At 40.0% G+C, this 16301-nt stretch overlaps 1 protein-coding gene and 1 long non-coding RNA gene across 2 annotated transcripts in view; one reads left to right on the top strand and one right to left on the bottom strand.

Annotated features, from left to right (window-relative positions):
• Positions 1-2302: 2302 nt before the first annotated feature.
• On the bottom strand, positions 2303-15724 carry ADRA1A (adrenoceptor alpha 1A). The gene is made up of 2 exons (XM_062596797.1): positions 14794-15724; positions 2303-2995 (listed from the first exon to the last, which is right to left on the bottom strand). Exons 1-2 carry the CDS (start codon positions 15674-15676, stop codon positions 2475-2477), a joined length of 1404 nt encoding a protein of 467 aa, XP_062452781.1. The 5' UTR covers positions 15677-15724; the 3' UTR covers positions 2303-2474.
• The window catches only part of LOC134151889 (uncharacterized), a 45846-nt gene continuing 41522 nt past the window's right edge, over positions 11978-16301 (top strand). Inside the window, exon 1 of the long non-coding RNA XR_009960925.1 lies at positions 11978-12268. This is a non-coding gene — a long non-coding RNA (uncharacterized LOC134151889). The remainder of the gene's footprint in view (positions 12269-16301) is intronic.

Below are 16301 nucleotides of genomic sequence, written 5' to 3'. Positions count from 1 at the left end.
GAGAGCTAGAAAGTGTCATTTATGGGACCAGAAAACACAACAAAAGCTTGAAAACTGAAAAACACAATTCCAAATACAAGCATCTTCTCAATGTCTTCAGGACCACTACAGGCAGAGTTGAGAACCATTTGCTTCATATTCCATATCACTGCATACTGATTTACGTGAAGGCTTGGAGAAGCAAGTTTCCTGTTTTATTTGACTTTTTAGCACCTGAAAATGTCTGTAAGACGAATATTTGAGGCAGCAAATTGAGGTTGCAAGGAAAATTTACAGGCACATATGAGACCTGAAGGGTTCTTGGTTATTATATTAGAAAGAAAATGCCAACACCTACTCATAATTAACCAGGTGATCTTGATCTGAAATCTAGGTTTAGGCTGATCTACTCTTTTTCTTTCACTTTGAGCTCAAAAATTCTTTACAATGGTAGTGCTTTATTGGCATCTGGGCCATGTAAAATGCTGTTTCTATAGTCGTGAATTGTGTTTACACCTAAGGATCCCTTATGCTTCTAGAGCTATATAAAGTAATAGTGCTGAAAAAAACTGTAAGAATCAGACCCTACTTTTGCCATTTTTCAGACAATATGCTAGCTCGAACTATTTGTTTGCAAGACAAAAAAAGTGTCACTAATGCACAAATAAAAGACACAGAAGACTAAAATTTTCTTGACATTGGGGGATGTACTACTGAATGAGAGATGAATGAACAATGATTCCTCATCAATATCAAGGTGCCTTTTCAAGGTACTGCCCTACAAAAGCTAACCTTCTCCTACAGCCTTTCCCTTTTCAAGCCAGTAGATATTCAGCATAGCACAGAAGCTGACACTGAGACATGAGTAAAGGCGTATGTGTTGTTTCAAGGAAGCTGCATTCTTACTTGGCAGACTCAGGAGGAGTTATGTCAAGGGCTGCTTATTTCTAATATTATACAAAGAATTCCTCCCACTATTTATTCCACATGCTGGACTGTTGATTTATTTATTTATTTGGATTAGCTATATTAAAATATAGCATGCTTTCAAATGCTTTTCTCCCAAATTCCCAAGAGATGGTCCTTTCTCAGAGGGATGTACACCCTTAGGTCATTTAACTCCCACCGCTCTGAATGAGGATAAAGTTCCTGACTCCAGGGTGCCTAGGCATCATAGAAGGTTTAATTTTTTGCCTTGAAGTAGTCAGAAGAATAATGTGGCATAACACTTGACAGGGAAGCAGCAAAACGGATGCAGCTTTTCCAGTGACTATGGCACTGCAGTACCTTAGGATCTGACTACTGCAAGCACCTGAGTAAGCAGATTTTGAGTTTTTAAATGGTTCTCTGCTGATCTCAGAACAATAAGGAAAATAAATGTTTGAGTACCTCTTCGAGCTTCACTTAATGCTGTCTCACCTAATTTTGAGTGTTATTAGATCTGCATCAAAGCACAGAGACCTTCCAAACAAACATAAGATGATGGCAAAATTTCATTTGGTTTTATGTGGGGATTGGGAGGTTGATTGTACAAAAAAAAAAAAAAGAAAAATTCTGGCGGGTCTCTGAAACTAGATGGAATGCAGTCATTTGGATCAAGTTTCTCCTGGCAATGGAATTCCCTGAAATCCAAAGTGCAAAGGGAAACTTAGAGAGTGACTCCAAGCAGGGCAAGAGCCAAGGGAATGTTTTTGCCCAGCCCTGTAAGCTGAATGGACTGTGTCTCCAGACAGGCTGAGGGCAAGCAGACTTGTGGGCATTATGGAGGACCAAATCCCCACCTGGTGCAGCTCAGGAATGAGGACAATGGGGCTGCCCAGCTGAAGATGTGATCTAAATAGCTGCCTGTCCTCTTCAGCAAGGAGTGCAGGATCTCTCCAAACTGGGACCTGGAGATGAACAAGAGAGGCAAGACATAGTAGAAAAATATTTTTGTTCAAGTCCCTTATTGAAGAGTAAGCAGGGATCTGTAAACACTGACCCTAGACCTGACCCTCCCACCTCAGCTCTTTTGGCTGCTGAATCAACTTGTTTAGCTTAAAAAAAACAAAATTACATCACTGAAGTGGCTGTGAAGTTGGAGCTGTCTGAAAGTATCTGAAGTATCTGTGCTGAAATCACCATAGGATTTTTGTAATTTGCTCTCTCTTTCTCCCCATTACACTTAAAAATCAGAGCAAATGGAACTTTATAACAGGGGAATACAGTGAAAAATAAGGCCTTTAAATGTGAAGCAAATCCTTTGCAGAAGACAGACTTTTGGAAGAGCACTGGGTGCTCACCATCCACTAAGTCATTCACGGATTTTAAGGGGCTACCAGCACTTAAAGACATCACTCCTCAAAAGATTTGGCCCTGCTTTACAGCATGCTATTTGTTTCGCCTGGACCTTCTAAACTGTTGTAGCATCTACTACTACTTCCCAATAAAAAGAATAACGTCCCGTTAGCAAAGCCATGAGTTTGCCAGCCTACATTACTAGTCACATCAGTCCTTTAGACATCCTCCCCATTTTCGCTGAGGGAGATGGTATGTATTTTAATGGTTGGCACTTTATGATTTTCCTGCAGAACATTCCCTGAAGTGCCTGCACAGCAGTATTCCTGTAGGAAACCTTTACTTTTCACTTTGGCAGCAGTACAGCTAGACTTGTCTTTAGAGACTGCATTTTTTGTAGGCATGCTTTGCACAGTGGAGAATATCTTCCATTCGCAGACCCCATCGGACTTGGATATCCTATAGAAGGTTTCTCCTGAGCCGACAGGGATACGGACCACACCTTTATCACTCTCCATGCTCTGGCTAGCGGGATGGTTGAGGTTGAAATTCGGGAATTTCTTCTTTGCTGTTTGCTTTCTTGGAAGACACTGGGCTCTCAGGACATTTTGGAACGCTTTCTTAAACTCTTGACTTGAGCAAGGGTAGATTATGGGGTTGATGCAGCTGTTTAAATAGCCAAGCCAAAATGTTATTTTAAAAAGTGTGTCCGGGGGTTTGATTGCAGGAAAGAAAGAACCTAAAATGGAAAATATACAGAGTATTAAAGCAAAGGCAATGAAAAATTGCGGGTAACCAAAGAAACTTAAACACTGGAAAAAAATAAATAGGATTCAGTTCCGTTCTGGAAAACTGGTGACTCAAAGCATAATTCTTTCAGGAACGAGTCTTTTAGAAGGTATGGTGTTGTACAATTACAGGATATTATATCAGAGATCAATTCAAGACATCTATTTTATTAAACAAGCATTGTGTCTTCCCATTTACAGCCTGAAAGCCAAGCAAGAGGCATGATATCAAATGAAAAGGAAAAAGTCCTTCCTCCAGGACTTCTAACTTAAGATTAGTTAGCCAAGTAACAATCATATCAAGGAGGTCATCAAAAGGGTTTTGAAATGTCAAGAAAATTACCATTTCAGAAGCCAGAGCACCTGAAAAGTAGAATTACTGGGTTGACCACATTCCGGTTAAGAGTCTTACAAGATAATAGAAAGTGCTCCGTTTCCCTTGAAACTTTTTGAAAATTTTCATTTTCTACATTTTTCTGCCTCATGAAAGGCACCCAAAATTCAGAAACATTAAAGGAAAAGTGTCTCCTTATTTCAATGAACACTAGATCAGGTCTCATGGAAACTGGCATATATTTGCAAGGCTATCTATCTCCCACGGAGACAATTTAAAGAGCAAGAGCTAGATGACTTCTTACTAAAGAAGTACTGTAAGTCTATTTATTCCATAAATTGCAGGATAACATACAAAAAATTTAAATTGTTCACAAAGATTCTTCAGTAAGTCAATGACAGAGGCAAAAATATTTGTCCTCAGTATCTTGGTACAACAGCCAGCTGCAAGTGACCATGTCAATTGAAAATGAAATAGCGTTACTAATTTCTTTTTAAAAAGTAGATTACAATATATAATTGACAACATGGAATTCAATTATACAAGCTATCTGCTGACTTAAAATCTTGTTCTTCGGTTAATACTCGGTGGAAAACTGTTTCATGAATGTGCATTAAAAATAATGTACTAAAAACCTCAGAAACTTTAGTCTGGTTCTGTTCCAATGACAGGAGATCAATTCTGATATTTGCCAAAATCAAATTTTGACAGATGTTCTCCTCCTTAATTGTCTCATATAGAGTAGACCATCCCAATGTTGAAATGAATCACTAGAGAAAATGACATGTCATTTTTCTAAGGATTTGGAAACAAAATGGACTTAAACAAACCAAATTTAGCTAATGTAAGAATGTAGAGTCATTAAATATAGGGTTAGAGTGACTGCAGAAATTCATCTTGTTTTTCTCCTGTCTGAAGTCAGGATCATCTCAGTGTATAGCGCTCTTGAGAAGGACTTACTGAAACGCTTCTTAAAAACCTTCAAACCTTGAAAACCTTGCGGAGATGCTCCAACCTTCCCAAACAATCTGTTCCCGCTCTTCTCCACCGCAACGATTGGGAACATTTTTTGTAAGGCCAATTTTTTAACTACAATTTGAGCCCAGTATTGCTTTCATAAGCAAGTGCTTAACTTTAAATGATTTGAACAGGATGCCTACAAGATTTACTCATGTTATTATAAAACTACATAGATGTATTTAGGATGCCAAAGAGTCACCGCTGTTGCTTATGGACAATTGTTTAGGAATCTGTTGCTCTTGCTTCCTGAATGACTCTGGAAACCAGCCATTGTAACAAGATCCCGTAATTCTCTTATTTGGTTCTTCTCTTTGCTTAGAAATAAAAGCAATATTGTCTGAATGTGAATGAAACAGAAAATTGAACTCCATGGGATATTGCAGTGGGAATAAGTAGTAACAGTACTTCTAGGACCAATTTTTCAAAACAGATCTTCTAGGACCGAATAAAGAGAAAAAAAATTCCTGTATGTTGTCAAGGGAAAAGCTGTTAATTACTTTCATTGCTTGGCTCCATTAAAAAAAATGTGGTTCTATCATTCTAAAAGTCAGTAATTAGTTTGGATAGCCTATCATGGGCATAGGAAGCACTGTAATTTCCCAGAAAACATAATTGGCTTCTTTTAGGCTTTATAGTCAAGTTTATAATGAATAGAACTTCTAATACTGACAAATGCTTGCCTTCCTGCCTCGTCCACAAAAATTATAAGCATGTATATATTGGAAGAAATACTGTGGAAGATTAAGGTATCAATACATTTGTCATCCTCTACTACTTATTTATGTCTGTAAGCAGATCCTAAGTATTACAGGGCTTGATCTGTTAGCTGGACCTCCCCTGATTTTGAAAAGCTGACAGTACAGTCTGAGTTCTAATTTAACGCTGAGAGCTGCTGAATTCAGGGTTCATTTTTTCTTCCCATCTTTGTCAAACATAGCTACAGAGAGTGCAAAAAATGCTTTCAAGTAGCAAAAGCCAGAGAGGAATTCTCAGGGTGTTTTTGCCTGTGTGAGAATGTATCAAAATACTGCCTGAACCAGAGACACAAATAGTGCAGAATGATTAATGACTTGCTCATTCTGCTCCTGCTGAACACAGTCTCAGTTGTGAAACATGAAGCAATGTCTTCTTGCCATGGTAGCAGCTCTCTGAGTGGAACTGATGGGCCCAGAGGACATGCTGCTGTCAAGAAAGAAATAGGAGGTGTGGCAGGGTGAGAAGTGCTCCAGTTAACTTTGACTTGGGAGAGGTCCCTTGGGACCCAGGCCATCTGTAGCATGTTAGAGCAGCCACTATTTTGCACATAGATTAGACAGACTGAGTCAGAATATCCAAAGGCTATGAAGAACACACCAAAGGATCTTGCTATTTGTATTCAAGTAGCTGAACCTCTAATTTCAATTCCAATTATAGCTTGGGCATCAAATACAAGTCTCAATGCCTCCATGATCGCTCGTGTGTTGCTCAAAGCCATCTAGGTAGAGCAGTTTCACTATTAGTTTAACATGGACCAGTTTTTAAGACCAAAAATGTTGTGCAGAAGAAAGAAAATATTATTCCATAATAAAGCATTAGTTAGGAGCTGTGTCCACTATCTAGAATTTTTCTTAGGACATTAATATTGCTTTCCTTTAAGGAAAACAATCCCAGGTCATTAGTGGATGAAAAATAAAGAAGGCTTCTAGTTACCCAAATCCCACTGTATTGTTTCTCTGTTTCCACATCATATCCACTGTTTTTCCAATTAATGTAAAGGCAAAAGGTGAAACAAATCCGGTTTTGGCAGTCAGCACTATGAGGCTGAGTGTAATAACGGATAAACAACAATAACAATTCCTGTTTGCTGCAACTTCTAGCTCACCTTAAATGGAATGCTAATGCCGTGCCAAACCCTGTTAAAAATAGAAAATAGCCAGTGTCAGAATCTTTCTCTTGCTCTTTTCTTTTCTTTTCTTTTTTTCTTTTCTTTCTTTCTTTTTTTTTTTTTTTTGGGGGGTGGGGGGAAAGAGGAAGAGATGAAGGGGAATGTGCATGCTAATTTATTAATGTAACTTTTTTTTGCTTGATCAGTTAGAGATTTCCTGTCTTGGAACAACACAGTGCCAGGGAAAAGGATATGGAGTAATTTTAACAGCATACAAACTTTGCCATCTGTATACCCCATTACACATTATCCTTAACTTTTTCATCACCATGGTAGATGTAACTTGGGCTTCAGGACAGGAACTCTGCTCTGCCATGTATCTGGTCATGACAGTTGGTGGGGTTTCATAAATTTACACCAGCTAAAGCTCTATCTATGGGCTTAATTAAAACAGTATGTTGTCCTGTGAATGAAACAGTACCAACATCAATAGGAAAAGATATTGTAAGTGGCATCTTGAAAAGACTGAAATTGGAACTGATGGTCAATGGACTCAATATGTAACAGAGGTAGGTGTAAAACCAAAGCAGAAATAATTTGGACACTCTCCTCTCAGATGCTGAAAACATCATCAACTTCCAGAGCAACATAAATCAAACTCTGCATGTCAAAACCTTGAGCCACCGAATTATTGCATAGGATGCAATAATTTCACTCTCTGCATCTTCTCTGTACTTTTCAGGATTGTTGTGACGAAATATTTACACTTGTATTTATTTTGTGCATTCAGAGAGCTGAAGGAAGCAATTCCAGCCTGTTGCAGACACCTTGATACCTACAGTTCATGAACTTTTCCTAATCTCTTCTGTTGGCTATCGAATATCTGGAAAAGGGGGAAAAATACCACATTCCCCAGGTTCAGAACCTGTTACATAGTGTCTTTTTCTTCCAGCTGTTTCATATTCTGTGATATTGCTGTTGTGATTAGTATCAGTGATTGATGTACCTGGTAGCAAGTAGAAGTTATTTTCAAATGGTGTTGCTAAGCCTGGTGATAAAGCGGTTTGTTTAGTGTGCTAAAATCTCTAAATGGGCAGTGGCTTGTAGTTCAAGTCAGGCAACTTCAAAGTAGAACTAAAACATTGTTTTGGGGCTTTTTTTGGGGGGGGAGGGGTTGCTTTTTTAAACACTGACTGTGATTAACCATGAGACTAAACAACAGAGTGGAGTGGTGAATTCTCTCTTCTTTAAGGTGTTCAGCGCAAAAGTGTCTGTTTCCTATATAGCAATGAGGCAATACAGAGTAACTAGATGAAATCCTTTGGTCTGTGGTATACAGGGGGATGGAGCAGGTGACCTCATTTGCCCTCAGGCCTTAAAAGGTCTGGAAATATGGAGAACTGTACTGGGAAAAAAGTTAAAAGTTTGTTCATACAAGAAGTCAGAGAACTTGCTCTCTTGGCAGAGTTCTTCAGCGTGTCTCTTCCCCTTTCCCCCATAGCAAATGGCTTCTTTCCTTGCACTGTGTCTCCTCTTAGGGAAGGTGTGTAGGTGCTTGACTGTACACTCACAGTGTCACCACGCAGACACAGTTGGGCAAGGTGAGCAAGTCTCCTGTAGCATGCAGAAAGGCTAAGAGCTACCAAGCACTGCTTGGTTCTGTGGACGTTTGTGCATGGAATAAAATGTGCTCTGAGCCCTGGCTGAGCAACAGTGTTATTTTATCACTGCTGAAAGTGTCTGAAGGAACGGGGAAAAGTGCAAGTTTAAAACCTTGCATAACAGTCAAACAAAAATCCTAGCCATCTCTTGCCTCTAATGCCTATGAAATATGCCTCTAGAATCACAACAAACTGAAAATAGAGCCGTGCTTGTTCCAAGCAATAGTAGTGTGGTTTACGGAGAGGCCAAGCCTAAAGCCCAGGCCCTGCAGTCTGTCCTAAAGGGATCACGTTAGAGGGTGACAGCTATTCCAGAGTGCCTGCCCTAAAAGCCTAAAGGGCAAAGCACAAAGGAGCACTGATTTCCTCACATGGACTGATTCTGTACCAGCAGTGATCTAGATCTCCTGCAAGGCAGTCTGTACTACGAATGTTGCTAAATATGTTTCATCTTGTGTTCCCAAGCTCAGTGTTAGCACTGAACTTTATTCCGTGAGACTGCACTCGTGCGTCTCAGCTCAAACAGAAAACATCCCATGGAAATTGTGTTTTTATATATAGATATATATATATGCATTGCTGCAGATACGCAACAGCTGTGTTCTGTACATACATGCTCCTCCAGCATGTCTCACCCTGCTGCTTCCTTATGGAAAGTATCTTCTGTGGGAACAAATATGGGATCAAAGAACTCTTGAATATTATGAAATGCTTCTGAATTTTGTACAATCAAATGAACATAATAAATGGAGAGCAGCAGTGCAGTTATGTTTTGGTAAGAATAGACATGGGGAATGGTGAAAGCTCACATTTGTGAAGCCCTGTACCTTTACAAATGTGCCTGTCCTAGGGCCTAGAATACTGTGGCTGTTTCCAGAGGAAAACCAGAATGCATTTGTCTTTAAATATCCCTGAACTGTAGTAAACAGCAGTAGAAAGAGAAGACGTTGTTTGTCTTCACAAGGCCTGAATTCAGAGCTCTGGAGCACTCAGTAGGGTGTGGATGTTTCTCCAGTCAAGGTGATGTATGGAAAGGACAGACAACAGGAATGGGCCGGTCTGGGGATGATGCTCTGATTATTTGAATTTTTTCAGATCTAATTTCTGCTCTGTTTCATATTGTACTCACTTATAGTGGATGATATTTCTGGCAATGAGCAAACATCTCAGGCGACTATTGCTTGATTCATTGTGTGCAGCTGCAGATTTAAAAAGCTGATAAAAACTTTGGAAGGTAAACTGAGGTTTCGTTACCCCTGTAAATCTTGATTAAGCCCATTGATTTACAAGTCGTGTATTATCGGTGAAATTCTAGCTCCCATACTATCACTGCAGTGGAAAGATTCTGGATCTTGCTGCTAGAATTTTAAAAATATTTGATATTCCTCCCAAACCCTAGCTCTCAGTCATGTTCTCACAATAAAATCTTAGCTTTCATTTAAAAAACAAAAAGCTAGTGGTTCAGAGAATAGTTTGAAAAGATCAGCCTGTGTCACGATTTTATCACGGCGTGTTATTAGTTGTGATTTTGCAGTCCTGAGGGTTAGCAATATTGGAACTACATTCTTTGGCAAATGCTGAAAATCTATCCCTTATGAATAAAAATTGAAGACAAATCCTGAAATTTGCCAGGTGGAGTGGAGGAATCACACATTACCTTTCAAACTCTAACAAATTCTAAGTGGCACGATGATATTTAAGAGTGAGTGGAAAATGACATTCTTCTTGGTTCATTTACTTCAGGGACTAGAGAGTGGTGACTATACAAGGCAAGAACATTTTAAAGGCAAGCACATGCCTTCTCTCTGACAGGTAGTTCATGTAAGAAAGCTGTAGATACTGCATATGAATCATGAAACATAACTGATTCTATAAATCTCTTGTTTACAGTTTAAATGGCTATTAATAGCACCAATTTCTTCAGGGGCTTTGCTGGATTATGAGTCAGTGGGACACCATGTTTCAGGTCTTCAGGAATGTATTGAAACAAGAGTCAGATAATCTTGAAAAGAGCAAGTGACCATCAAGCTGTACCTAAGGAATGGTACATTTTTTTCCTGGTAGTAAAAAGGAGATGAATCCTTGAAGCAAAGCCTTTGGGAAATCAGCCGTGCACAGTTCCAGCACTGCAGAATAAAGGAGGACAGGTCAATCATGCCTTAAGCAGCATGATTAAGGTAGATGAATTTCTCTACCTGGTAGCAGGCCGAAATTCTTCCATCGCATCTAGCCACCTTTGACTAAAATTTCTGACATAGGCTTTGACTTAAACACCCCAAAACAAATCTTCCATTGACAAATGAATTGACTGTGTGTGCACTCATGCCTCTGGAGCCCAAGCAAGGCACTAGAGTCAAATCACCCACCTCATTAAAACATATAGCAAGCAGTGATACATCGAAAAATGCAGGACTAGCAGGAAAACACGGGGTGTCAGCGCCTCTCCCTACTCCCTACCTTGTGACGTCTTCAGACATTACATCAATAGCAGAGACAGAAAAATCCATTGTATTTTTCTGGCTCATCTCTAGTGACAGTAGAGAGTTATTCTCCTTGTGGCCAGTGAAAGCATAACCACAGAAAATTATTAGAAAACAGCTGCAGACTGGCACGCAGATGGAATTAGAGGATTCCCTTGACAATGTTTGTGCCAGTTCACAAGCCTAATTTACTACTCTGCTACAAATGTAAATACCGCCCAGAGCATCCTTTTCTCTGCTCTCTTCATTATGAGAATGACTGACAAATGCTAAAAGCCCCCCTTGTCTTTGCCTAAGTTTAGCATTCTGGATTGTATGTTCTCCCTCAGCCTCCTGGCTCAGATCTTCCCTTTCTTTCTGGGTCTGAAGGCACCGGTTACAACCACATAAATTCAAGCTGGCTTTCCACAGGAAGCAGTTTGCTTGTTTCTGAGGATTTGTTAAGGTGAGCCATCAATCCTAACTTAGCACCATTCTTGTCATTAACGAAGCCTCTTTTTTTTTTTTCCCATCAGTTCTGTGCATGTTCCCCCCAATGGAGTCTTTAAGGGTGATCACTAAGTACTGTAAGAACTCACTGCTGGTGAGAAGGAAGCTTCCGAAATACGCTATGAGCAGCACCTAGCATCTTCCAATTCCAGGGAAAGATCTAATCTGTCAAATGTAACCTCATCCACTTTGCAAATTGGTCCCATGATTGGGGAAATGCACTGAACTTCCAGACACTTACAGCTTTGAGTATCTCTCTCTGTGCTTGTCCATCTGTCTTTCTGTTTTTTCTCTCTTGCCAGCAATTGCAAGGAGAAAACAAACAAAAATAGAGTGGAAGAAACATGATGTGTAGTGGCTGTTATTCCAGCACTGCGGACTGTCAGCACCCCGAGTGCACTAAGAGGCTTTAATTGCCGTGACCAGCCTCATTTGTGGCCTCCATCCACCTGGGGCCTTGGCCCACTGGCTGGGGAGCTGAAGATAAGGTCAGGTTCTTATCTCTAACTTGTTTTGATCTATCCTGAAGGTAAGCCAGTCCTCTGTGGATTCTGATATGTTTCTTTTCATTTGTCTGGTGATCACTGGACTGTCAGCTGAACCTGTGGTAGCTGCCACCTTTGCTTGCCTTGCTCAGGTATTGCAAGACTACACCCCGATGGTGAGAGCGTGGCTGCTGCCTGTGCGGTTGTCACCCCTGACTTCTGGATTGTCCTTCCTTGTGCAGCAGACCAGCTCTTGCTGCTCCTTGATGTGGTAATTTCTCTAGGAGCCAATTCTAACTTTAGCAAAATATCAAGCCCCTGTGAAGAGAGTTGGAAAAAGTGTGGTGATAAGGTTCTGGCTAACATAGGAAAATGGAAACGCAGCTCTGTTGCCTGCCAGTCCTCCCAACTAGATCATCTGGAAAGAAACTGAGATTTAATAAGGGAATATGAAGAGTGCATATACAGTTGGGACATATTTGACAGAGACTTCTGAGTCAAAGCCCAAATAACTTATGAAGACATGTTGAGTTCAAAGCTTTTATAGGGAAATCTACAGATGAAGGGTGGGTCTATAATTCTAAAAAGAGTCTGCATTCAGAAATGAAAACCTGACTTCTTCCAGGGGAAATCAGCTGTTTTGATGCACTTTCATTCTACAGAAATTTTGTGAAGGTTGGGTTTATGCTCCAGGTTGCAATGAAGAATAAATCCTAAAACCTCTCTTATTTTCATGCAGCAGGATTATCATTCTTTGGCTCACTCCACAGTTGACATCAAAGCCAAGTGAAAAGAAGGTGTATTGGGCTGAAAATATTGCTCAGCTATTATGCAGATAAAGCATTTGGATAAATCCTTTGCCTGGAATGAAAACTCCATCCGTCAGTGAAGGTAAGAAAAGCATTATTACCCACACAGATTGCAAACCTGTCCTCCAACTGGCAACTTTACATACTGTTTTCAATTAAGATCCTGTCTTATGGCAGGGATGCTCAAGCTGTTTCTCTATTTATTAGCAACATCTGCTGATACGGTGGCACTGCCTTTATCCTCGTCTTGATAGCCTTCTGTCAGTCCTGCTCCCACACCTAAAGATTTCATCTCCATTTCTTATGCCTTGTAACAAGCCTGTGTTTCCTGCTTTACCTCAGTTCTTAGCTGGTATTGTTGATATTAATAGATGTGGGGATCTTGAAGATGTTGTAGAATGCAGCCAAATAAACCCTCAATCTGGGAACATCTGCTACACAGAGTAGCAAGCACCTACGAGTCATCTGAAGCAGTTTGTGTGCCAAGCCTAAGAGTACTTGTCTCATGGGGTACCCTTCATTCAGGGTCTGATACTGAAAGGCTGTGCCTCCTGCAGTAACTAAAATGACCTGCAACAGCTGATAGAACCATTTACGGTTTTGTCTCTTTGCAAAAAAAAAGCTGCAGAAGTGGTATTTTGCACAACAAAATTCTTGTTCGCCAGCCAGCTGTATTGTGAACTCCACAACTCTCATTAATCCCCACAATAGAGTGGGGAGTGCTCTGCACAACTGAAAAAAGCAGACTCTGGCCATTATCCTGCTGTATGACTTTGGCCAAATGGTGTCCCCTCATTTTGCCTGACTTCACCTATCCGCAGAATAGCTCTGAAAATGCTTACTCTTTTGCAAAGTAGTCTGTATTGTATAGATGTAGAGTATCACGTAAAAACATCTTTGGGTGAGTCCTGTCTTTGGGTGGGACAGTCTACATCAAGATGTTTCCTTATTTTTTCAAAGACATGGACCTTTGTGCTGCCTTCCTATTTAATAGTTTTTGTCTTAAAGCTAACAAATACGTTTTGAAAAGACTTATTATACACTTTAAAAATAACATAGTAACCCCACGAAGATAGGAAAACTAACCTCAAGAAAGCTTCCTTATATGGGATCAAAGAAAGATATGAAGTGAGTCTTGAATCCAGAATACTTCTTAAATCCAAAGCAAATTAATTAACAACAGCTCTGTGTGGGCAACCACATTTGCAGATGAAAAGTCTGTTTAAAGCGTTCTTGCAAACCCTTTTTGGGTATGTTTAAGACATCTTGGCAACCAACATTCCAACATGCTGACATCCTGGACAGCACGAGCCAGGCCTGTCAGGGCTCCTCCTTGCAAAACATCTACATCTTTCACTCCAGCACTTTGCCGTATTGACCAAAAGAAAAGAACAACAGAAACAACAGCTTTGTTGTTTTCATGTGGCAATGTTAGTGGCAGGATTTCATGAAACAACCTGATAATCTTGATAAATCTGACATGGGTAAATTGAAAAAGAACAGGCTTTTGTAAGGGTTAAAAAAAACCCTCAATCCTTTAGCATTTAAGTAACACTTTGTTTTTTCTTAATTCTAGAGACCGGTCCATTGCTAGCTAAAACTTTTATATAATCTTACTTCATTTTCCTATACAGCACAAACCTCTTTTGGTAAGAAAAGCTATTGAAATTGGGTCATGGCAAATTATTAGATTCCAGGTTTTATAAACTTGTATTAAGTGCAACTGTCACAATGCAAACTTTACTACACGGGAAGATACAGGTATAAAATTAGTATTCTGTTTTAAATTCTGAAATCACAGCACAGGTGAATTAGCAAGGCTTTGTATTTGAACGGTAGCAAAAAACAAACCCCAGACATTCCTTCCCTTTGGGATTAAAACTGATGAATAAATATTCATATTCAGATGGGTGAAATGGCAGCCAGCGTTTGGCCAGTGGGTTCAGTGGCATTTCACATAAGATATGAACAAGGAAGTACAAAATTAGTTTGAAGGATTCTCACGGCTGTCTTCTGACTGGTCATATGATAAATTAAAAATACAACATTCATCTCATTTGGAGCTGAGAGAGGGATATTACAGTACAATATCTCACCGTGAGGCTGATATTCCCTCAGTGGGAATTATTAGGTGCTGAGCACTTTGGGAAACCTGGCTCTGAGTTTGTAAACAGCTACTTTGACCTTGAAAATATTTATATCTTGACCTTTTACACATTTATATCAGCTGAAGAACTGGCCACAAACTTGGATACAAACACATACCCCTAAAGATATCATTCCTATAGTAGAGTTAGTCAGAGATAAGTCACAGTTTTGAAAGAATACTCTCTGTATGGAAAGAGATTACTTAATCTTCTGAAAATGAAAAGGATTATGCTTTAACTCTCAAAAGAATTATGATCAGGGATGTTTTATTTGATTTGAGACTTTTCAGTTTTTTTCATTCACCATATTGTAATGGTGGGTGTTTTGATTTTAACAGCTTTCTAACAGAAAAATTATTCCCTCAGAGCTTTTTTGATCAACTCTATTGTACACAGGCACAAATACAGCCCTCCCTCCAAAGAAGGGGTTATAAAAAGCAGGGGGTTTTGCTTTACTTACCAATAGGCATTACTACAAAAAATGGAAGCCAGCACAAAACAAAGCATCCCACAACTATTCCTAGGGTCTTGGCAGCTTTCTTTTCCCTGGAGAATTTGAGGAGACGCACTGAGAAATGATGTTTGCTCTTGGAGTTAGATGCAGATCTACTTTCTTCAGGAGCATTTTTACGATGGATTCGTAGAGTCACTTCTTCAGAATGAGATTTCTCAGTCTTCAGGCCAGAAGTCAGACCTTTGTTTTCCCTTTTGGCCACTACATACACACGGCAGTACATCACCAAGATAATAGTCAAGGGGAGGTAGAAGGAGCCTAGAGCAGAGAACAGCACGTAGCCAGGCTCTTCAGTGATTTGACAGATGGTCTCATCTTCTGGTGCTGGTTCCTTCCAGCCAAAAAGCGGTCCAATCGATATCACCAGAGACAATGCCCAAACACAAAATAAAGCCAGGAGGCCTCTCTTCTCTGTCACTATAGTTGGGTATCTCAGTGGGTAACTCACCCCAATGTATCTGTCTATCGAGATGATACAGAGGCTCATAATGGAAGCAGTGCAGCAAAGGACATCAACAGCTGCCCAGATGTTACAGAAGATTCTCCCAAAGGCCCAGTAGCCCAAAATCTCCATGGTAGCTGAGAAGGGCAGGACAGTGGAAGTCAAGAGGAGGTCAGCTACAGCCAAGTTGATTATATAATAGTGGGTAACACTCTGAAGATGTCTGTGGCAGGCTACGGAGAGGATAACCACAATGTTACCCAAGACCCCAAAAATAATCAGCCCCCCTAGAATAATGCCTAGTAAAATGGCCTTTGAAATGTTCACAGGCCCCACAGAGTGGGTGCAGTTGGAGCAATCAGATGAATTTCCAGAGAGGAAAACCATGGTGTGTAGCTAATAATGTTCATGCAAGGCTGGTGTATTTCACTCCCTTTTCTGGTAAAGAGTGGTGAGGTTAGTTTTCAGAAGGTCCTATAGGCAACATTAAAGTTTAAGAACATCTTAGAAGTGCAGCACCAGGAACAAGGAGAAGGGTCCAGAAATATTAGAAAATCCACCTTTCTCCCCAAGTTTTATCATTCCCCTAGTTAATAGGGGGACATTAGCACAACCACCATTTCACAGTCAAATAAACGCCTTTTGCATTTTCTTGGGATGTAGAAGTGAGGCTACATAAAATTCAGACTGTTCTTTATACTTCCCAGGATAACTTGACAAGGAGTATTGGAATTACAGGTTAAAGTCATTTCTGCCTTTTTGGGAAGATTCAATATTTAAATAATATAAATATTTCAAAGTATCTTGAATTCGGATTTCTCCCAGGGGAATTCAATAATGCTTTTACTGTCTCGTGTTAATCCTGATTCTCCCTTACAACATGCTTAGCAGAAACCTGGCAAGGTGGGTGGCTGCTGATGCTGTCTCCTCAGCAATGTCATTTGAGAAACTTGCTTGACATATCTGCTACTGCAGGTCTTTGGGGTCTGAAGTGCCAATCAAAACCTCTACA

The sequence above is a fragment of the Rhea pennata genome, chromosome 28 (assembly GCF_028389875.1).
Source record: "Rhea pennata isolate bPtePen1 chromosome 28, bPtePen1.pri, whole genome shotgun sequence".
Taxonomy (NCBI): domain Eukaryota; kingdom Metazoa; phylum Chordata; class Aves; order Rheiformes; family Rheidae; genus Rhea; species Rhea pennata.
The sequence above is the reverse complement of the archived record's forward strand: the minus strand, read 5'-3'. Positions and strand labels throughout refer to the sequence as shown.